At 40.0% G+C, this 23,154-nt stretch overlaps 3 protein-coding genes across 4 annotated transcripts; all 3 read right to left on the bottom strand.

Moving 5' to 3' along the window:
- Positions 1-3: 3 nt before the first annotated feature.
- On the bottom strand, positions 4-12,475 carry LOC145502515 (DBH-like monooxygenase protein 1). Of its 2 annotated transcripts, XM_081481823.1 has the most exons (11): positions 12,256-12,475; positions 10,998-11,081; positions 9,765-9,950; positions 9,052-9,154; positions 8,181-8,347; positions 4,363-4,435; positions 4,017-4,141; positions 3,428-3,487; positions 2,520-2,644; positions 1,888-2,014; positions 4-1,587 (listed from the first exon to the last, which is right to left on the bottom strand). In XM_081481823.1, the coding sequence occupies exons 1-11, from the start codon at positions 12,346-12,348 to the stop codon at positions 1,432-1,434; spliced, it is 1,299 nt and encodes a 432-aa protein (XP_081337949.1). In that variant the 5' UTR covers positions 12,349-12,475; the 3' UTR covers positions 4-1,431. The 2 variants fall into 2 exon arrangements, with proteins under 2 accessions (XP_081337949.1, XP_081337948.1); XM_081481822.1 differs by lacking the exon at positions 4-1,587 and having other exon boundaries at positions 1,606-2,014.
- A 1,830-nt stretch (positions 12,476-14,305) lies between these two features.
- Positions 14,306-16,203, bottom strand: LOC145502514 (uncharacterized). The gene has a single exon (XM_081481821.1). It carries the CDS (start codon positions 16,070-16,072, stop codon positions 14,306-14,308), a length of 1,767 nt encoding a protein of 588 aa, XP_081337947.1. The 5' UTR covers positions 16,073-16,203.
- Positions 16,204-17,691: 1,488 nt separating this feature from the next.
- On the bottom strand, positions 17,692-21,772 carry LOC145502070 (MOXD1 homolog 2-like). The gene is made up of 2 exons (XM_081481361.1): positions 21,339-21,772; positions 17,692-17,763 (listed from the first exon to the last, which is right to left on the bottom strand). The coding sequence occupies exons 1-2, from the start codon at positions 21,609-21,611 to the stop codon at positions 17,692-17,694; spliced, it is 345 nt and encodes a 114-aa protein (XP_081337487.1). The 5' UTR covers positions 21,612-21,772.
- Positions 21,773-23,154: the final 1,382 nt, after the last annotated feature.

The raw sequence follows: 23,154 nt of genomic DNA on the forward strand, positions 1-23,154 counted from the left end.
GAAGTCGCTTCTTTCAAGACGAATTTCTTCAGGATAGCAGGCACTTCAGAGGCTAAAACTTCGATTAGTGGAAATGGTGAATGTTTACTTGCTATAGGCGAAGACGAAAAAAGTAAGCGTCTTGGAGCGACCTGCTTTAATTTTGCAAAAATTAACTTGTTAATGGAACGAGATGGAGAAGGCTGACAATGCAGCAGTATGTATCACCATATGTTCGGCAAAGACACAGGTTAGAACTCCAACTTGTCCTTGCACAGAAGTCGTCTGAGCAGATCGCATCTAGCATGTCAACAGCGTGATTATCCGGCGACTGCGCTTTAGAACTTAGAACTGTTGCACGCAATATTGTGGAAATTGATCGAGATTCTACTTCTGCAAAATTGTTTGTTATAATGTAGGAAAGAATATCAGGGGAGAATACGCGATGTAATTCAGCCATTGTGGGCAATGTCGTGCACCCGTTTTTAACGTTTGTTTTACTGGCCTTAAAGCACACACGGTTCCACACCCAACATGTATTAGTGGCAGCTAACTTACCCAGTCAAACTTACTACCGGATTGACTATATGGCACAGTTGTACATGAAAACGTTTTTCATCTTTCCCCGACCAGTCAGTCCCCTTTTAGACAATTCTATGAAATTAATTATTACTCTTGTTGCTATTAGACTATGAGAATCATTTTATTTCTTCTATTTCACAGATGCTTTGGAACGGAGACAGATTTTAATAGGTTAGGTAACCATTTTACGTACCGTGTGAACTTTATCGATAAACAAAATGCAAAATGAATAACATACTTGTCCTTTACCTTAAGTATAGATATCTATAGGGTGGATGTGTTTGTGGACATTAGAATCTGAACAACGAACTTTTTGCCTACTCGTGTAGACTGTCCCGATTTGTGACAGATATCTCATAAGTTAGTCTGAAAGTACTGTACGAAAATCTGTACAAGTAAAAGAATCATGTAATTTTCCACACGTAACTGATTGCATGGAAGTTTGTTCAAACAGAACAGTTGTAGCCTCCAAAATGAATCATCACATGACCTGGACTGGATGGCAACCTCCACCCATGCTCTGTCTCTCGTTATTTGTAGGTCAGTTGTTTATAACGCAAAATAAACTGTGTATTTTAAAGGTAAAGGGTATTTATGATTCGCAGAAAGATTCTGAGTGTGAGAAATTTATAGTTGCTCAAATGCCTCTAAAGTGGAGTGGAGTTGTTTCGGTTTACGCACTCGACAGTCTAAATGGAAAATGTCAAGCTAAGAATTATGGAGCCAGAAGCTTTACTTAAGTAATGTAGTGTTTATTCTCTAATCATAGAGTAACAAACAACGCAAAGATTTAAAAACAACTGATAAAAAGAAATGAAAATAAAAATAAACTCGTACATAAGCAACATGCAGTAAAAATGTTGTTTTGGTTCAGCCCGCGAAAGCAAACAGGTACACGAGTATGGTCAGCAAGATCAGATAGCTTGAACCGACTCTGTTACCCATAGCAGCAAATATCTCGCAGGCAGCTTCAGGCTTGTAGGGCGTGGTGATTACTGGTTTGGATGTTAGTTTACCGTCGACACCCTGAAAAACGATAACAATGATCAGCAAGAATCATTTATGATTTGTATACAGCTAAGTTCGCGTTGGAAGGGAAATCTGAGGGAGGCACGGAGGTCCCATGGTAAGTGCGCTCGTCTCCGGATCGAGCGGTCCGGCGACATTGCACAGTGGCCAAGACACTTTACTCTCACAGTGCCTCTCTCCACCCAGGTGTATAAATTGGCACCAGCGAGTATAATTCTGGGGATAGCCCTGCTTTTGACAGGCATTCAGTCCAGGGGGGAGGGGAAATGATCCTACTGAGTAACTCTTGCTTATTACCTCTATTGGTTTATTAGAACGCCCAGAGCACTTTGCCACCATTTGGTCGGCTTCTTGATAAGCGTCCTTTAGCCCCGTGTTCACTGCATCAGTCCACCAGCTAGGTTTTCTTGGATCGTCACCTTGTCTATATCACGTAGAGAGAAATCACAGACAAACATGGGTTTTTTAAGGATAAATTTCTCGCTTCGCGCTAGTGACATAAAGAGAAGCTAATCGATACGAAACAATGAATTGCTGAGATATTGCTTCTCTAAACAACTAAAATTTTATTTACTGTTTGAACAGCATTCTGAAAACTTGTATTGGTTTTCTTCGTTCTATTATACCAAGTACATATCGGCATCCCTTAAGAATTCTGTATTCTCTCAATATCTATAGAAACCCTACAATAACTTGCCGGACTGACTACAAAATGTTCGGTTACAGACTCAAATGTACAGTATTTTTCTGTCCTTTAATTTATATATTTATTTTTTGGTAAAACTTTAAATGTATGAGTGAATAAGGTTTGCTGTGTTGTTGCAAACCATCGAAACCAATAAATGTTTGGACAAAGGGGCGGCCGGGATAAACGTGCGTTGTAGCCATTACTTGCGTTTTCACTGAAGCAACACTGTAAAGAAACTTACTTGTAATATTTTTTAGACCAGGCATTATAGGCCGGTTTTTCTCTCGACATACACTTTGTTACGTTGACTTTGGGATAATACAGGATAAATGAGAGGCACATCTCATCAGTTGTTGCAAGACCTCCCTTAATTGAAAACCAAAAGAAAGAAAAGATAGTCTGTGATAGACAGTTTATGGGTTTCTTCAAAACACAAAATCCCAACCGGTTCTTCAAACTTCTCTTAGAACATTTCTCCCCAGATGTGAGTGAAGCATGTGTGCTAAGCTGACCGCTAAAATCAAGTGAACGAAAATTGTTGCTTTACCTTATTTCGTCTCTCTCTCTCTGTTCTAGGAAAATTTTTTGAGTCGTCTCTTTAACACCCTTTTCACTACCACAATTCCGTAAAAATGCGCAATCGTTTAACAGATAGTAAGGAGAGAGTGCAGGCTGCTAGTGGCAACGAAAGGAGTTCGATACATTTCGGTATCGTTGATTTTGTTGGACGATCATCTGTAACTGTTTGTTTAAATCGTGCACAACTTTAGCTTGTGATTCTGTTGTGGCTTACCCCTCCCGTGGGGGAGACAGAGGGAGGGATGCATGGGGTAGTACCCAAAGTGTTTTGAGGGTTTCTAGCCCGAACCTTGAAAATTGTACCCTATTTCACACCAAAATCTGAAATTTTTCATGCCCCGTTTCAGACCTTAGAGAGAAATCGATACTTCATTTCAGACCTTTAAGATTAGCACACAGCTCTAATTCAGAAACAACTTCCATTTGCGTTAATACTTGAGAAGGGCTACAAGCCTGCCAATATTGACCGGAAAAAAATAGTTTCTTTTATACAAATACCCGCATATACTTATATAGCTCCTAAAGATGCGATTATCCACCTCGGAGGGAGGGGGGGGGGGGGGGGCTTACCTGTACGCCTGTTGCTCGATCTTCCGTATTATAGATACAGACATTTATCATTGTATCACCCTGCGAACGAAAAAAACAAAAATTAATACCCACGAAACAAAACAAATCAATTAGAGGACAAATGCTTAATAACTTAAGCGTTAAAATACATCATCTAGAAAAATAGAACAAACGAATAACAAGAGTAGTCAAGTTCGCTTTGCCTGAATTGTCAGCTTGTCCCATTGGCTGCAGCGAAATAGTGTTGACAGGCTTAACCTTAAAGGAGTTACACCACGGTTTGCGCATCTTAAAGAGTTTAGCCAATTTTTTTTTTTTTTTTTTTTAAATTCGTTGTTTGTAATCTGTGTGAATCTTCTCCACCCTTAACAATCCCATTTCCATTACTTTCCATTACTTTCCATGATTACTTTGGTATTTTTCAATCTTAATATATAAACTACTATTTTCGGGTTTTTTTTCCAATTTTAATCGGTTGTTTTGTACGTGACTGAGTTATTTTTAATCGGTGCTTTATTCAAACTAGCTGAATGTACAAGTACGTAGCAGTACTGGCAGAAATTTTGTAGAAAGGAAACTTAATTCTTACCGGCTTTACGTGAACCTCGTTCCTCAGTAAGTGATATTCCTGAAAGTTGAAGTCATAATGGTCATCTCTGGCTATTTCAGGAAGCTCCACACCATCTCTAACGTGACGAAGCCAGGTTTTTCGGCCTTGGAAACGAGAAAAAGCAAATCAGATAGTTAGTTAAGTAAGTAGTGAATCTGTTCAAAATTGTTATTGTTTCTTTTCTTTTCTTTTCTTTTTCTTTTTTTTTTTTTTTTTTTGATGCAGTCCCTAAGTGTTTGCTTTGATCTTGGTCCTGGTAGTTCTCTGTACTTTGCTCGTCATGCAGTAGCCCATATTTCTATTGTAAGTTTATTGTTTCAATTACCTGCCAGATGCGTATGCAACAACGTAGCGAAGATATTGATCCCTCCGTTAGGTAGCTTCGTTTCTTTAAATCCCTTTGGATCAGAAAAAAAGTTAGTAAATGTTTCTATTTACTTTTACATTCAAGAAAAACCAACAGAGATTTTCTTTTTGTTTAGCTTTACATGCAAACAGTTTAAGCTAACGAAAGAAAGTATACTTCTTAAACTCATTAATAATTCATCAAGTTTAAACAAAAGAAGTCATGACCGTGAAGGAGGTTTGGATACCCGATCTTAATTAGCATAGATTTTGACGATTTTACTTCTCCTTTAACTCCTTAGTTTTTTTTTCCCATTGAGAAGAATTTCCTCGAGTTTCGTCAGAAATACTCCGCTGCGCGTCGAATTTTCAACTCTCTTCTCGGTGTTTGGATATTCCGATGAAACACTGTCTCTCGTGTTTGATATACTACTTCATGGCTGCCGCTTTTTGGCTTCAATAACTTCCAGGATATATCTATCTACATTTTGTTGTTTTTCACTGCGCATTATTTCATTACAGGTTTTTAGTTTTTAATACCATTTATTGTAACGTACACCACAGAATCAGTACACACTTACTTCTTATATATGTAAACTACAGTGCACTGCAAGAATTGCCCCCACTAAGAGATATCGTCTCCATATGCATTTCAAGTAAGATGATATCAGTTGCACGATTAAATGGGGATCTAGGAAGTTAAATTTTGGTTTTGTTTGTTTTTGTTGTTGTTGTTGTTTTTTTTGCATGCAACTCAAACACTTTTTCCGATTGGAGGACAACTTGTCACGTGTCGTGGCTCAAAACTCACTAACTCGCCGGGGCGAACGAAACTCACTAACTCCCTAGGGAAACAACAACTTGAACTTTCCACTCGCACGTGATCAGTTCGTGCACCATGAAACCGTGACAAATTTGTTGTGCCTGCCGGCTTCAAGCAAATAATTTTTTCACAGTTTTTCCTACATTTGAGTTGGAAGGTATATAGAGGATATTACACGGTGGCGAGAAGATATGAATTTTATGTTCGAGTGGCAAGAGCAATATCTGAGATATACACCGAATGCAAATATGGCGGACCGCTCGGTTGTCGCCCGGGACGAGTCGCATGCAAGCGAGGCTAGTCAGGCTTTGATGTTTTGTTTTGACAGAAAAGTCTTGCTTCGCCGTCGATCTGGTCTGTTCTTGTTTCGCCCTCCCTATAAATTGTTGCGTTCCTGAATGCCACCAGAAGGAATTGAAATTTTCCACAGTAGACGAAGGAAAGTAGTTCACGATCGCCGAGGCCTGTTAAAGTTTGTTCGTTCAGGCTGGAAGATCTTAGAAAATGTGTAAGCGACCGCATTTAACTCCAAGTCGTTCTCATTTGGCTCAAAGCATTCACTAGATACAACGATGGGGGCAGTTGAAGTTCATTCGCTTGGTTATCACACCGTAGTATTTGTTTCGTCCGATTCCGTGCAAGTGGACGCGAAGTCAACTTCTTCCTTTGAGACAGAGGATGTTTTTCAAGAGGAGCTTTTCTTTACTTTGGGGAAGGTACTGGCCATGTAAATCGTGTTGGAACACCACCACACACCACATAAGCTCGTCATTTATACGATTTTTCTAAGATCTTCTAATGTAAAATGTAGCGAACAAACTTTAGTTCCTGCGGCGATCGTGAACTCCTTTCCTTCGTCTCAACGAATTGGATTAATCCACTATTTTCCCTAACCTTAAGAGGCGAACGGTGGAAAATTTATATCCCTTCTTGTGGCGTTCAGAAACACAGCAGCTCGTAGCCACAGCTAAATAAAACAGACCAGATCGACGACGAAGCAAGACTTTTCTGGGGAAGCATTGTCAAAACAAAACATTAAAGCCTGACTAGCCTCGCTTTCATGCGACTCGTCCCGGGCGCCGACCGAGTGGTCCGCCATATTTGCATTCGATGTATTGTTCCTGCCACGAGAACATAAAATTCATATCTTCGAGCTAACGTGTAATGTTCTTTTTATTATATAGACATACTGATGACGGCGTTTTTGACGATTTTCCAAAGATTTCCGACCAATTTCGAAAGATTTCCGAAGATTCTCCAAAACTTGTCCGAAGGTCACACAAACGTTGCCGAACATTTTCCGAAAATTTTCGAAGATTACCGAATATTGCCGAGGTCTTTCGAGGAAGACCCGGAGATGTTTCGATGATACATCAACGAATTTAAGTACAATTTAAGAGGAAAACTTGGTATCAGTGAAATCATCGATATCTTCACTAGTGAGGATATGGCAAATGCGCCACGCGAGTCCCGGATGTGGTGTATTTTCCGGTAAAACACTCGTGTCTATATAATAAAACAAAACACTTAATGGCTGCCCCCCTCGGCAAACAGTGACTCTTGTTTCCCCTCTACCTTAATATTGACATTCAACAAAGAGGGTCTCACGGAAACAAAACTCACTCTCTCACTTGAGGTCAGTCATTAAGTGATTATTACTGTCACGTAATTTGCGCTGTTAGGTAAGTATCGTGCGCGGGCAGAAAAAGAAAGGAAGTGTGGTCTTCCACAAGTTTATCTTCAAAACAAGTAGACCAGGTCACCATAGGCTTTGGTAGATTGTGCTCGAAAAAAAAGCTTATTATGCTTTTAGCAGTGCTCATATTTTTTAGAAATTATGCCAAAATTATGCTACTTTCTGAAAATTATGCTCTCTGTCACCGAAGTTATGCTACTTGGATTTTAAGGAAAATAAAGATCGCCAGTAGCTTAACTCTATCAATTTTGACTTTAATGAACATTCAGACAGTCCACCTTCCAGTCTTACAGTCTTCAGCATGGCAAATACGCAAATACGCATGTGCGCACCTCGAAAAGCCAAATGATATCCAAATCAACCATTTCTGGGTTCTGAATCCGGGTCAGAAAGTTACTTACTTCTTCGATCGTTTGATCTCGCTTTTTTGTCACTTGCGGCATGTTTTTTGGAAGCAAAGTGGTTTTTGAGAATGCTCTTTTTAGAGCTCAAGATCTCCTTACACCCATTGCAAAACAGTTTTCCACCTCGAAGACACAAATTTTCCTCTGGAAATTCTTCGATTCGATCACGAAGACTCATGTTCTTTGGATCTGAGTTACCTCTTTCCTTGTACTTTCCAGTATTACTTTTAGGAACACGTTCTCTAGAGATTGAAGCTCTCGGTACGGCACTGGGAGTGCTGGAAGTGCTGGGAGTGGAATCAGTGGATGTACTCGAGGACGACGCCATCTTTGATCTAAGGCCTGAGCCGCCGAGCCATGAGCGTGGTGGCCTGAGGAGAGTCTCAGCCTCTCAGATATGTACGGGGTGACCTAGCTAGAGTCTTCCAGACCTCGATATTTTCCAATAACAATACAGAAGTAAAGTACAAACTGAATTATTCTAGAACTATGATGGGTTTTTTTTTGTTTTCAAGGCATAAAAGCTCGGATTATGCTAGCAGTGCTAAACTGAAATAAAAGCTTTAAATTATGCTCGTTTTTCTAAATTATGCTAAAAATTATGCTAGCACAATCTACCAAAGCCTAGGTCACCACGAGCTTTTCTGACGTTAGTTGGAAAGAAAACAAACTCTAATAAAGGATTTTTTGGGCGCGAAATTCCATGAGGGAAACGTGTTTGTATGAAGTGATAAAAACTCTCAATCTTCTTTAGCACGTTTGGGCAATCGTTGCAAATCATCAACGTCCTTTAGAAGTGCCCAAAAACAGAAAGAGGCATTTCACAACGCCTATCTCCTCGGTTATTTTCATTAGTCGAAATCCATCGCCCGTACCTTCGTTGAACAGTCCTTAGGACAGAAGCCATTGGTTTGCCAGTCTCTCTGTCTTGGCGGGATAAGCATGGCATTGTCAACACTTGCCCCGACTTCAAGAACCCCTGCGTCGTATTCCCTCAATTGTTTGGTGTGGTAAATTCTCAAACCAGAACTGTCAATCAGTCCTAAATGACAAAGGTACACATGTCATCAATGGTTTACATACATACATACATACATACATACATACATACATACATACATACATACATACATACATGCATGCATGCATACATACATACATACATACAGCTTTATTTGATAATGCAGGTTTACAGAAATTGGCAAGACCTAAGGCCTGATGTAGACCTGCCTGACTACAACTTGAACCAAGGAATACCAGTAGTTCATGTAGTGTGATCGTCAGCAACAACAGTTCTTTTCAGAACCGACCCTCATCTAGACAATCACAACAGAGAGGAACTAAGGTACCCATATGAGGCAGTAACATGTAAAAGAGACTTGTCATCAGAGCCTTATTCAGGGTAGTCTATCACTACCAGAAAAACAAAACTATCTAATAAGTAAGAGGAACGAAGACATTCGGGAACCAAACAAAGTGTCCGCGTAGCGAATGACAGAAATTCATTAAGATCCAAATTTTAATAGAATCATTCTAAAAACAGGACCCTAGCCAGACAATAAAATGACTGAGGCAATTTCCATGTCCATAGTTAAATTCCCGTCCTATGTACTTAGGGGTTTTTAATGACTATAAATAACAAAAACGAAAAGAAATGACTGAGACAATTGCCCTGGTTTGTTTCTTTCTATCCACGACCCTGTAAAGAAAAAACAATAATGATTAGCGCAATCTGCGACAGGGTACCTTCTTTCTCCTCAGGATTGTCGTAATGTATCTCCAATATCACAACCTTTGGACTGTCAGCCCTTCCGAGTGGAAACCCAGCGTTATCAGGATAATAGAATTCCTTGTACAAGAAGAGAAACAATTTCCTACATTAACAAGGGATATGCCGAAATAATACGAACTTAAGATTCGACGTCTACCGAATACGACTACGTTCAATTAAAAGAACAAATGTTCAGATGTTGTTGTTCATAGTGGTCAGTGCACTTAGCTACAACTAGCTAGTTTACAGGCATGTCACTTAAATCGGGAGAAAGAGATATAAAAAGGCTTAGTGCTACTAGTTCGAAGGTCCTCACAGCTCTTGAGTTTTGTCAGTAAGTCTCATTCTGGGTGGGATACTTATGCATATTTTGTTACAATTACCACAGGGCAAGTGATACCGTTCCCTTCTAGGTACTCATTGATGGTCAGGCCTCCTACCAATGTGCCAGGGTTCGAATGCTGGGCCTGGAGACACGTTTAATTGTCAACTGTTGGTTTTTCGTCCTTGCTCCGAGTTTCCGCCTTTCTCAAAACCGAATACTCCAAATGCAAATTCAATCTTGCACGTGTCGCCGATTAGTACGGCCTTGTAGTCTAGCCAGAAGCCTGGCAAACTGATTAACATCTTCATTTTATTTCACTTCTTTTGCTATTTTCACTTAAAAAGAGAACCAAGCTTTACTTACTTTTCCACCAATGGCCCAAGCGGCTATAGATGATCCTCCTGTACAGTCTTCGACCGCTGGAGGCATATTACGAGTATAACAGCGACCGGTATAATTCAGATGGTGATCTGGGAAAGTATCGCTGCACTCGTACAACAACATGTGATGGACCACGCCTTCATGACCTGCTTGAATGACCGGCTCAACCTAAGTTTGAATCAGAAGCACAAACGGTAATTTTGTTGTCAGTAAGTTGGGTTTATTGAAACTTTTTTCCATCCATGAGGTGAATTGTGCCGCTGGTGGCTGAACTTTTAGAAATCTCTACTTCCCAAATGTTGCTATAAAATCCAGATTGGTCTTGGCAACCCCATAAGGCTTTTACCAAGCTTTTGAAAAGACGATTTACTCGAAGATATTGATACTTTCAATGGCTGTTCATTAATCCTCTGCGAATATTTTGATATGTCAATTGTGTGTCCACGATTTTTGACGACGCCATGGCAACCTAAGCTCTAGGTAGGTTTGGCCAAAAATCATCTTTTTTGAGATTATTCTCTATTTTTCCAGTTTTCTTCATCAAATTGCAGACATTCTTGAATGTTTACATTCCGTAAGCATATTGGCTTGATTTTCTATTAATTTCCGTTATTTCTTGACTTTTTAACAACATAGTGAAATTTAAGATGGCTGATCCAGGATGGCGGATCAAGTGACGTTATTTTACGCCATATGACGTCAGGGCTATCTACTCAATGTAAATTTATCCTACTGTGCCTTAACTAGCTATACTCCTTAAAATGAAAAATGAATTGTCCTCTGAAATTGTCCAGGAGAGTTTCTACTGACGTTTTCCTTAGACATACGTGATCCACTTTCGACGTACCTACTCTGGACGGAAAAATCACCTACCCCACCTTAATAACATACCAACCGACCGACTTACCTACCTACCTATCTAACGACGCCAACCGACCGACAGACCTACGTATCTATCTACCTACGTACCTACATGTACCTACCGACCGACCCACCGACCCACCGACCTATCGAACGACCGACAGACTGACCGACCGACCCACCGACTGACTAACTTACCTAACTACTTACCTACCGACCGACCTACCGCCCAACAATTACTCAACCTCGCTTGTCACCAACCAATGTTGGTGTTCTATTTTAAATAATCCGTGTTTGTTTGTTTTTTTTTGTTTTTGTTTTTTTTTTCAAATAGTTGAAACGAAATATTCCTACCTTAATCATATGGTGGGTTTCGTTAAATTTTGGCATCTCAAATACGGCACACAGGTAGTTGGTTCGTCCCTTTGGAATGGCCATCTGGAAAATAAACATAAAAAGAAGGCCTCTTTAAGTAGAGCTAACTAGTTATATACGTAAGAATATTCAAATGGAGTAGTTTTATTATTATCTGCACTTTTGGAAGTGTTAAGGGCTTAACCTTAATCCTACTCAGACCGGGTGGGGTAAAGTCTGAAGCCCTCACAAACTATGGAGGCCTTTTACTTTAAAAGTCTCCAGGGTAAAGAATGAATCTGGAAATAACTGAATTAATAAGTTAATCATTAATCAGGAATCGTAATGTATTTGTTTTCCAATTTCCAATTTTCTCGTTTTTTTAACAGAGAATATTTTAACTCTCGTATTTTTATTTCTTAGTTGGATTTTAGTTTTATCGGTTTCGACAATTTTGATTTTTATAAAAGTTTTTTAAAGATCATATGATCCAAGTTAGTTGAGCCAAGACGGTGGCTGTTCAGAAATGATGGCGTCGTTTCAACATCATATGATGTCATCATTCCATGTTATTAGAAAATATTTCAAGTTTCATTGCCACAACTTAAATGATGTAAGAGATAGAAGTTGAGGGCCTCAAAAGCTCACCACCCACTCACCCCACCCCACAACGCTCCCCTCTCCCATCTTCAAAAACCGTGCGGTCTGAATAGGTGATATGTCAATCTAGTCAACTTTAAGGGTCTTTCTCTGTCGTCGGTGGAGTTTCCGCGATAGCAGGATTATCTTTTCACCGGAACCGTGTTTTAATGACCGTTAGTCTTGCCTTCCCTAAAACTGGCCCTGCTTGTTTCGAGTAAGCGAGCCTCGACTTGTCGTAGGAAGGCGAGTCAAACAAAACAGCAACAACAACAACAACAACAACGACGACGACGACGACGACAACAACAAAACTAAAAAAACAGTGTTTTTTTTTTTTTTTGGTTTTTGGTTTTTGTTTTCGTCTTTTGACAAAATATAGACGTAGTAGTTGGTTGCATAGCCTTGAGATTATTTTATTTTCAACTGCCATGAGCCTTTATGGGACGTTCTCAAAGATATTGAAAGATAATGATGCTGCAAGCTGTTTCTACCTAGATTTCGAATTCACTTCAATAGGTGGAAGGTGCCAAAAGTTTCGAACCACTTCTCCTTCGGAGGAAACAAAACGAAAAGCAAAAGGTATGCACGATAACACGAATTATTTTACTATTCTTACCTTGTCGTGCAGTATTTCGAATGTTTCAGTGTCAGATGGTAAGGTTGGCATTTTTTCAAGACTGTTCAGTAGTAAGAGGCTTCTCGATCCCATGTTTTTGAGATTGTGACCTGGAATGCTATTTTCCGAGGAAGGATCGTCTGGATGATAAGCATAAATAACTTTGGTTGTTCCTGCCTGGAAAAATAAAGGAAGCGTTTATTTTACTTATTACTGTTATAAGAAACATTGTGTAGGTTTTAACTAACTTATTTTTTCTTATATATAGTAATGTAGGCGCATCGAGTTTTCTAAATGCACCCAAAAAACTTTATTATTATTATTATTATTGTTATTATTATTATTGTCATTGTCATTGTCATTGTCATTATTATTATTATTATTATTATTATTATTATTATTATTATTATCAAACATAATGAGAAGACATGAATGATCGTTTCCCAAAACTGTTGTTCCCTTACAAAGTTTGATCTGCATCTTGGCAATTAGCCATTTGATTCTGGCTTCAACCCTGTTGTCTATCTAAGGAGAAGGTAAACATGAGATTTTAACAGTTTCTGAAATAAATTTAACTTGCGACCCATTTTTAAGAGCATTACTTTGTGCTTCGCCATCTGTGTTAAGGGAACGCAAAAAAGAAGCCCGAATGTTCCTCTTAATGTAAACTTGAAAGGTTCACTTTGATTTCCGTCATTCCGAGAAATCCATCTTTTCCGCCATCAATCAAAAAAGATTACTATTAGAAGTTATCTTGCAAGTTCCCAAGCATCAATCAACTCTTTTATTTTTTGAAGTCGGAAAAGACGGATTTCCCGGATTTCCCGGAGAACTGACTTACAGTAATTAAGGGAAGTAATATAATACTACTCTTTATATCTGTAAGTATACTTACAGTAAAAAGGGAAGTATTACTGTAAGTCAGTTTCCCGGGATATCCGGAAAATCCGTGGTTTCCACTGTCAAATGTAAGTGTCTTGCATTAATGATTTCATGAACAGTCAATTCATACTGTAAGTTGCCAAGCATTAATCTACTCTGCTTTCTGAAGTTGGAACACACGGATTTTCCGGATTTCCCGGAGAACTGACTTACAGTAATTAAGGGAAGTAATATAATACTTCCTTTTTTTACTGTAAGTATACTTACAGTAAAAAAGAGAAGTATTATATTACTTCCCCTTATTACTGTAAGTCAGTTCTCCGGGAAATCCGGAAAATCCGTCCTTTCCACCATCAAATCTAAATGTCTTGCATACTGATTTTATGAGCAGTCACTCCATACTGCAAGTTCCCAAGCATCAATCTATTCTCTTTTTGGAGATGGAAAAGACGGATTTTCCGGTTTACATAGAGAATTGACATATTTATCGAATTTAAGATGTGGAAATGCTTTAAAACATCCTTTAGATTTCTACACTAGTTGCATTCGAAAAATCGGAAACCCTGTGGTGCAGAAACGCTTTGAATGAAGATAAAAAGGACAAAGTAATATATATCTGGAGTATTTTTGCCGTAAAGAAAGCCGTTGATTTAATACGTTAAAAATGCTATCTGGTTGCTTGATTACGCGGTACGGACTAATGTGTTCGCCAAAAGGTCAAGGTTTAGCCTCCGCAGGGAATCAGTGAAAAGCTTTGTCGTGGAAAAGACTGATCTATTGTTTTCCCAGTCAGAAGTAGTTCCATTTTGTAATAATGTATCAGAACTGGAATGAAGCCAAGAGCTTGCGTGAATCAATTTCAAGCGATTTTCTCAGTGAGAAGAGTTTGATTTTCCTCGTGATCAGAACTTCAATAAAGACAAATACCTGTGTGAATGTTCGAGAGTAGTCCAACAGTACCACTAATTAAACTATCTACAATCTCCCATAAATTAGTTGCGACACTCACAATATCGTAATAACTGGAATCTATCCGTTGTTAATTCGGTGAAAAGTACGCCGTTATAAAACATTTCTTGTTTCTATTTCAAGAGGATAATATCAGTTTGAGTTGGTTTTGTTCCAATGATAACTAGAGCACACCACGATGTTTTTTTTCAAAGTCCTTTTATCGGTCGTATAATTTAGAAGGTGAACCGAATTTTCTTGCCGCCCGGCTCAGCAGAGAGTTGGCTGTCCTAACCTTTTGAAAACGAAATTCGGGGTCTCTTAGGATCGCTTGCCATTGACCGAAGCCGTGTTTTTTAAGTCCAGCTTTCAGGTATTTGTCTTCTTCAGGAGAGAACATCACATTTTTTCTTCTCGCGCCAATTTCGTTCGGCCTGAAAGCATCTTCGCGTGTTAGTCTCGGCACGCCTGCTAGACGCTCGGGTTGTTTTTTCGTGATCACGTCGACCTCGTCGGTAGAAGGAGTGTCACTATTGTCAGCATTTTGATCTTGCGAAGAGCTTGACAGGTCTGAAAGCCTCGAGCGCACTTCCATTTCTAATTCTGTTCCCCTGTCACCGTGCAATTCTTTCAAACATTTGTGTGCCTTACTAGCGACGTCACGCGATCGTTGCTTTTGATAGTGAACCCTTGCCACGACAGAGCTGTGTTTCTGATCCTCGGATATTGTGCTTTGCGCGTTGCTACTAAGTTGCCTGCAGCTTGCGGTCTCGACTATTTGTCGATAGCGAGTCGGATGAACGTACTTGCCTGTTGCATCGAAGACAAGTTTACTCATTAGTTCTCCTAGCTTGTTGTGTTGTCCTCCATTTCTCGTCACTAAAACATAATCACAGTTCGGCTTGAGCAGAGGGCGTATATGATTGATGTAGCCATCTAACACTTGCATGCTAGTCTCAGTCAGGTAAAGAGAATCGAAGCCAAACTTTCCTGCTGTTTTGAACATTTTCTGGTCGACAAATCCGCCGTTGGTTTTAGCGTTGTTCACCATCTCAACAGTTAAATATTGATATGTCATCGGGCGCGATCCTTTGACCTTGATAAACAAATATACGGCGAGAAATTTGGTAGCAAACGATAAGTCTAGTGGGGATATTGTACCTGGATCATCCTTGCATGATTTTAGCACGCTTTCGTAGCGCGGCAAATAACGCCCTACGACTTCCAAGAGCTCTTCTAGCGTAGCCCAGTGTCCCTTGGCTTCTAAGGCTTCGATATCGAGTTCGCTCGTCCATTGTAATCGCATCATCTTGGAGACGGTCTTGCGGACTCGTTTTAAGTACAGCTCTGTGGAAGATAATCCTCTTAATACCGATTCCGAAGCTCCATTGACTTTTCTGAAATCCCCTAATTCTGCAATGGCGTCCAAATAGCCTATGCGCCCTGCGTGCCCGAGATTCCACTCGTCTTGCATCATGTCAACAAATTTGAAAAGTAGATTGGGCGAACATAGACTAAAGTCAACGATTTCAAATGTAAGATCCTCCTCTTCTTCGCAACAGAATTTAAGAAACTTCAAACACTTGCTGACAATTTGGTGCGCTTGCCGATCACTTTTACAACCTCCGCCACTGCCGGTGAGCCAGGACAAGAAATCTTGTGCGATTTCACTTGACATGGCAAAAGAGACAACTCTTCTAGATTTAGGTGGAATCTTGTGATCACTGACCTCCATTTTGTTGCTTTTTTGTTGGCCTGATTCAATCTGAGTGATGTCTGGCTTTTCGTCGAAATAAAAGTACCAACGATGTTTGTTCTTTGCGTGTTTTCTGCATCCTCTTGCCGTTGTAAACCCATCATGATTGCAATCTTGCACTGGACAGTGAAAAAGGCCATCAGAATCGTCTTGTTCTAAGTGAAGTCGTTTGGGTTTAGGAGATGCGTTTTCTAACTTTGACCAGTCGATTTCCACTCCTCTTTTGTTCATCTTTTAATATCTGATATGTGAAGTTTCTCGCGAGACTACTGTATTTATAATAAATAGCTGACTTGTTATCCATCTGGCCCGCTTCTCACACAATAAAACCAAACAAAGGAACAAAGGGGCAGGTCTCATCTTGTCCCAACTTGCCCTTACCTGATTAAGCATGCAGCAGGCAAGCCAGGCTAGAAATTGAATTTGCCCTCGATCGCGCATGTTAGAATGGTAAAGTAACCTCGGAACTTGTGTTCGTGTTCACCAACGCTAAATAGGAACCCTCGTTCCCATTAAGTGACTCAAATAAAACAACGGAATGCTAGTTCCTCTTTAACTTAAAGCGGAACTAATTCCAGTTTGGAAACAAAACTATTGTTTCCATGCTTTCAGCAGAAAAAAGGACCAAAATTGCTTTTGAAAGGGACCAATGAAAACATTGGGGAACGACAAGCAGCGATTAGGAACAGCACGTTCCTAATTGCAAATAAGATAAGACTAAAGTGGAACAATCGTTCCTTAATATTGAACTCCGGAACTTACTATGCTGGTCAATGGGAACGAATTGTGTAAAAGAGAACACTCGACAAAATCGGAACCATTCGAAAAGGAACATTTGTTCCTGAAAAGATAAAAACGGAACAAAGAGTTCCCTTTACTCGCAATAAAAAAGGAACTTCGTGTTCTTGTTTAAGACAAAAGGAACCCGTTGTTCCGATTTCAGACATCGTTGTTCCTAGGACTGATTTCGGACTAAAAACAAGTTCCTATTGGTGTCTTCTAAGTTTGTTCCTTAAACAATTAGAGGAACAAAGCAGTAAAACTCGCGGAACGGTAGCTTTTCAAGAAAGCCATTATTTTTTGCGTCGCATCAATTACAATCATGATTTGAAAACTTGCTAAATTAAGGAATACGCCAACAAGGCGGGCAAAAATATATCGACGAAAAAGATGGTGTTAAAAGCCAAAATCTCTGCTGTCATCAATTTTGGGGAATGTTAATGATCATCACAGTTATGTACGTCACGTTTTGCTCATCTTGAAAAGCTTAGCCTGTTTTATTTTTTGTTTTTGTTTTTTTTTTTTAAGTTCGTCGTTTGCAATCCGTTGCAATCTGCTCCATCCTTAATCATCCTTGTTACTTTATGGTTAACTATGATCTCTTGGGTGTATTTCCATGTTGATGTACTACTATTCTAGGGGTTTGTTCAATTCAAGGTAATTCTGCACGCGGCAAATATAACTTGAAATGCCGGGACTCTGCTCCCGTAAGTAGCTATGAAAATGAGGCGATCTGCCTTTTCGTCCCACCAAAGCGTGGTCACTGTTACGCATGAGCTGAATATATTTACAGCACAAACACATTTAGACGGCATTACTCATGATAAGACCACTATTTGTACTAGGCAGTTCAGTTTGCTGATCACGTGGTGGGCTCTCGGGCAATGAAAAAGAAGAAAACGAATACATCAAATAAAAAATAATTTGAATTGTCGCATGTACAGTATAATTCACAGTTGCATATAATAATAGACCGGCCAAAAAAATAAAAAATAAAAGATAAAAAGACAAATAATAAGAATAATAATTTTAATACTAAATAAAAAAAAAGACAGCTACCGGAAATAAGCTCAGGGATAATGAGTAACTTGGACTGGAAAACAGTTGTCTTGGATGGAACCATAACCATCGGCATGTCGATCCTACAGTACAGAAAGGTAAATTAGAAATATGTATTTAACACAAGACCCAATAATTTTTTGAAAATATTTTTTACAACGCTTAAAGGATATATTTAAAATAATAATAATAATAATAATAATAAAGTTAAGAAATCAAACGTTTTCGACGTTATGTCATTTCTTGCCCTGAAGATGACATAACGTCTAAAAATTGGTGAGTGGGTGTTTTTGGTTTGTAAAAATTAATTGTAATTGTATGAATATTACATCACTTCTGAAACTGTTATCTATATTCATAAATCTGCTGTTAAGCGTTCTAAAACCTGATTGACAGTTGGCTAAAAGCCCGGGGAGGGAGAGGGTTGGGGCGGAAGTACTCGCTACACGAAGTTAATGGAGTTAAAGAAAAGCACAAATTTTCTCCAAAACTTTCTTTTTCGCCATAGATCTGGTCCAATTGACCATTCTTAGCCTCTATCGAGCAAAATTTGGCTCGGTGAAGGATTTCATACAGTTTTGGTTAACAATGAGAAATTCAATGGATTCAGTTAAGACATTTTAGTATGTCGTCATATTGTGTCCAGCTGACGAAAATATCTGACAGCTACGCTTTCGATCAGGGACAGCATTTCGCTTACTTAAAGTACTTTTCCCAATAAAAATGACACCCTGTTCAAGGGAATAACAAAAACTAAGAATGGGTGATTGGGTCAGCTTTATTTCGTGTCTGTGACATTGGGCATAAAATTTCATTTCCGTTAGCCGGGCGTTTACGCACTGGAATATTATTAGATACAATTTAGGTACCCTATCTAAGGATCACACCGGGGAACACAATGCCAACAGGGGGCAAAATTAAATGATACCCTATTTAAAGATCGGGAACCTCAAAAACCGCGGCACGTACATATAATAGCCAGTATGTAGGAGTACCCGGGAGGAGTACCTCCCCCGGGGCTGAAAGATCGCAAATTATTCTTTCGAACACCCTACCGACAGCAATGAATAATCGAGATTATGATCTTTGTCTTTTAGCGGACGTAATGCAAATGGTGAGGGAATGGAACGCATGTTATGTAAACTATCCGTGAAATAATTTTGATATGACCATGCAGCCTTATCGCACTGACAAGGTCCGACAGTTACAGACAATCAAGTACCCTTGGGAAGACTTGGGTCACTGAAGCAGCCCATTGGTTAATGTTACAAAAATACTACCCATATTGGTCGTTTTTCCAGCGAATATCGGCCTCGTGCATCCGTCGCAATAGTTATATTGACCGCGTATCGGTCAGGAGTGTTCTTCTTCATTGTTCTTTTAAAACAAAAACATTTTATACGTGACTGCGCTTGTGTTATGCAGATTATAGCTGATAATGGTCACGTTTCACTCTCTGCTCCTATAATCGCCTGTTCTGCAGGCTATTAGATCTGCACAAATCAACTTAGTCAACTCAAGTTTCATAAGGATCCCTTGCATACTCATGAAAATACGACTAACACGCATTCCCAAGCAACACGCCCGAGCAACACGCACCCCCAAAGACGACCAAAGGGGTTATCAGTAGAAATTTGCATTCAGTTGTTCAGTTTTTTAAGGTCAACTATTAATGTGGACATTTTTAGCACATGACGCGCTATTTGACTTATTGAGGAGGGCACTGGGATTTTCGGTCTTGCAGTTTTGGCTATTTTTTAGATCGTTTTTTCGGTTTTTGTGCCAAAAGACTTCGGTTTTTCGGTTTTGGTGTTCATTGCGGTTTGCGGATTTTTCGTTTCTTAGCATCTTGTTTTCGGTTTTCGCAAAAAATACTAGCGGTTTTACGGTTTTGGTATCCGATGTGGTTTTTGGTTTTTCCTATTTTGTCCTATTTGGGTCCCGGTTTCTCTTCGATTTGAGCGGCAATTTATATCATATTATATAATTGATCTCGAATAGCCGCGAAACGCCAAAGCAAACTAAATGTCACGGTAGGTGATCACGCGTCTCGAATGACGCCCGAGACTTTGACCTCGCAGACCAAGGCGATCATTTGGTCAGTTTCCAACGTGCCTCCTGCGCCTGCAAGGGAAAAAGCAATTGTGGATTGTGTTGTGTTTTTTCACGAGGAGGCGAAAGGCGGACTTTTTTTTGCGGTTTTAGATGATTTTTTTCTTCGGTTTCGCGGTTTCTATTATACCCCAATGCCCCCCTTCTTATTGTAGAGAGATAATTATAAACATAAACTTACCGTAAAACAATGGGTCTTACCTGGGTCTTCTTACCGCTTGATTTATCACGTCGAGTTTACTAAATATGCGTATAGTTTCATAAAACTCCCTCCCTCATAAAATACGGGACGCCAAACTTGCAATATTTTTTATGGCCCTCGGCCTGGCATACTTTGCTTTTCAAGGGTCCTTGTTTTGTTCTCGTAAAGATTACGTAATTTAGTGTAAAACGCAAACCGTGGACTGCTCACTGCAGACCGGGAGCAAAATGCAGACTGAGAGTAAATGAAGACTGCAAACTGCAAATTTTTAACCGTTTCGTGTTTTACCATTTTCATCCTTGAGATCTAAACCGGTAGACAGGCTAAACGGGTAAATAAGCTAACCGGAGCGCTGTTCATTCTGACTGAAGTGTAAATTTTTACTGCAATTACCCTGAATAACCTATACTTACGGTTAGCACTCAATAATAACACGATATGTACTTGAAGTATGTGAAGTCTGTAATCTGCAGTCTACATTTTACCCTCAGCCTGCAGTCTGCAGTTGACTGCTTACGTAATAGTTTCTCATGATAATGTCAGCTGTAAGATGTTGTTCGACGCCGGTCAAAGTTTAATACCGGAAACTATGCAACACAGGAATGAGAAAAGCATTTTACACAAAATTAACATATTGAATTGAACGGGCAATGTTTCTAATCGATGGAGCCGTCGAGTTTTCGTTTGTCGCCAGGCTCGGCGGCATGAAGAAAGTATCCTTAGGGGGCCGGTGACAATCATAATGCTTGTGGGCGACAAACGTTATCGTCAGATAGTCCTCAGAGGTACTCTAGGTGCAGATATCTACTCAGTACCATGAAATAAGAAATATTGATGCCTAGCGATGGTTAGCAAATCAAAGTCAACGAAGAGGAATATTCGCAAGTTTTGCCCGGGGAGTGGGGGGTAGTCCATTATATGGGCTTTAAATAGGTATGTGCAACCCTAAAGGGTATGGTTAGCTCTGCATGACCCAAAACCGAAATGGGTAATCGATTTTTCGTTCAGATCTGAAAAAAGGTGTGGGAAATCAGAGATTTTGGTCCGAAATAGGATACAGATCTCAAGGTTCGGGTCATACCCTCCCAACAAAAAGCTTGGAGGAGTAACATCACCATTTCAATTTGGAGGAGTAACCCCCGGCCCCGGAAAGTTTTGACACTACGTGATGCCTAATATCTGACACTGCCGAATGCGTCAATTAATTATTACGAAACAAATTCGGAGCAAAGCGGGCTTATCCTATGCAATTAATGTGCTCTAACAGACATTCTAAAGGCTGATAATCGTAACCTTCCATGCCTTCCTCCAACAACTTGTTCTACGTGAGAATCATTTACTCACCTTGAAGTAAGCTTTTCCATCTTTCACCCAGCCGATCACAATATCAGCTCCTTTCATCTTGCCTTGCCCGCTGGAGATTCCAAACCCGATCCATCCAGTCGTTTTGGCTTCCACTGTGAAGTTAATTTCTTTGTTTTCAGTGCTGACATTCCAGTAAAGCTTCACATTCTGATCTTCATCCAGAGCAGCGAAAAAGGAATGCTCTACAGCGAGGTCAGCTGAGGCTTGCAGCGCAGCGGAATGCAGAAGGAAGAGGCACAGAGGAACAATCATAGTGCTCCGTGTCAACAAATTGGAGCGAAATTGGAGCTTGCCTGTTATGGGCGGAATCTATGATGACATTGCAAAAAGAGAAAATTATCATATCGCGATAATACATTTTAATTATCATGATAATTATAGTATGACGCACGTTTAGTTACATAATTACCGGATTGGGGGGGGGGGGGTACTCCCCAATGCTTTTGGTTGGGGTGTGCGGCAAGAACCTTGGAATCTGTACGTACCCTACTTCAGACCAAAATTTGTGATTTTCCATACCCTATTTCAGACTTGAGCCAAAATTTGATACCCCATTTCAGACCTTTAAAACTAGTACACGACTCTATTATATGACCTCAACTAACCAGAAATGGCTATATGGTGCGGAAAATACTCCCTTGTAAACAAGATACCCAATGCCAAGCCATAGTGATAACATACCCTATTTTAGACCAAAATGTTCAATAACTATACCCTTTTTTCAGACTCAAAAATCATACTAGACTACCAGTGGTCCATCTTTCGCTTAGTCCGTCGTGCATGGCGCGAAGGAAAACCGCGAAAAAAAAAAATAGCCGCGCGAAATCTTTGCATACCCCTTGGAGCCGCACATACCTATTTAGCCGATAGAAGAGAGTACCCTCCCCCCGGGCATAAACATGAGGTCACGGCTATATTTATCTACCGAAAGGATCCCAGTATAAAATCTGAAAGACGGGCAACCAACGGTCATCGAGGCTTGCAGAATTATATGGCATGCAGTGCATACAGAAGCGATCGGCGAGTGTCAGCATTTAGATAACAATGCGCTGTTTTAAAGCTAACCACAAACGATATACCTGAATTTAAAAGTTCTAACATAACCTATCTGATTAAATGTTTCGCTGCAATTTATCTATTTGTGAGAAAACAGCGGCGTAGAAACCCAACACGACCCAACGTTGCTTCCAACGAATTTCTCGGGCATCGAATTCGGCTGTGGAAACAAAACTACTGCATTGCATCAATCCCGAGGGACTATTCTACAAAACCGTGCCAGACTTTATCAATCAATATTCCTGATGGCTGCCTTGAAATGGCTCTGTCAAATTTGGTTATCAAAAATCTGCAGAAACGCATTACGTTAAAAGTCATTGCGGAGATCTTTTGCGAAAAAGGGAAACCAGACGGAGTTTTTTTCGCTAGATGTCTTGGCAATCTTCGGACCATCGATTTATGTAAGCTATTAAGACTTCGTCTGTTTGTTTGTTTACTTATTACCATGATAATCATGACTACGTACTGACAGCTATAGGCAAAGGATCACAAAGGTCACATACCCAGCGAGTAGGAATCGTTCCAAGATAAGTCGTCGAACAGGACTTATTAGGAAAGATCGAATTGACTCTACTCGAGGAGTAAGGTCATTGAAGTCAGACCAATGATGCACAGGCCGGAAAATGATCCCGGGACTATTGTAGACATGATCCCGGCCGGATCGGACATGATCCCGGGACCGTACATGATCTCGGGACCGGAAATGATCCCTGCACCGGCAATGATCGCCTCGCCAAAA

The sequence above is a fragment of the Orbicella franksi genome, chromosome 11 (genome assembly GCF_964199315.1).
Source record: "Orbicella franksi chromosome 11, jaOrbFran1.1, whole genome shotgun sequence".
Taxonomy (NCBI): domain Eukaryota; kingdom Metazoa; phylum Cnidaria; class Anthozoa; order Scleractinia; family Merulinidae; genus Orbicella; species Orbicella franksi.

Bases quoted from the DNA above. Each gene is read 5' to 3' on its own strand.
- LOC145502070 (XM_081481361.1), bottom strand. From the start codon at position 21,611: ATGATTGTTCCTCTGTGCCTCTTCCTTCTGCATTCCGCTGCGCTGCAA. The intron at 17,764-21,338 runs GTGAGTAAATGA...TCTGTACTGTAG, and splicing joins ATGGAAAAGCTTACTTCAAG to GATCGACATGCCGATGGTTA.
- LOC145502514 (XM_081481821.1), bottom strand. From the start codon at position 16,072: ATGAACAAAAGAGGAGTGGAAATCGACTGGTCAAAGTTAGAAAACGCA.
- LOC145502515 (XM_081481822.1), bottom strand. From the start codon at position 12,348: ATGGGATCGAGAAGCCTCTTACTACTGAACAGTCTTGAAAAAATGCCA. The intron at 11,082-12,255 runs GTAAGAATAGTA...TTTATTTTCCAG, and splicing joins TCGAAATACTGCACGACAAG to ATGGCCATTCCAAAGGGACG. The intron at 9,951-10,997 runs GTAGGAATATTT...ATTCAAACTTAG, and splicing joins AAACCCACCATATGATTAAG to GTTGAGCCGGTCATTCAAGC.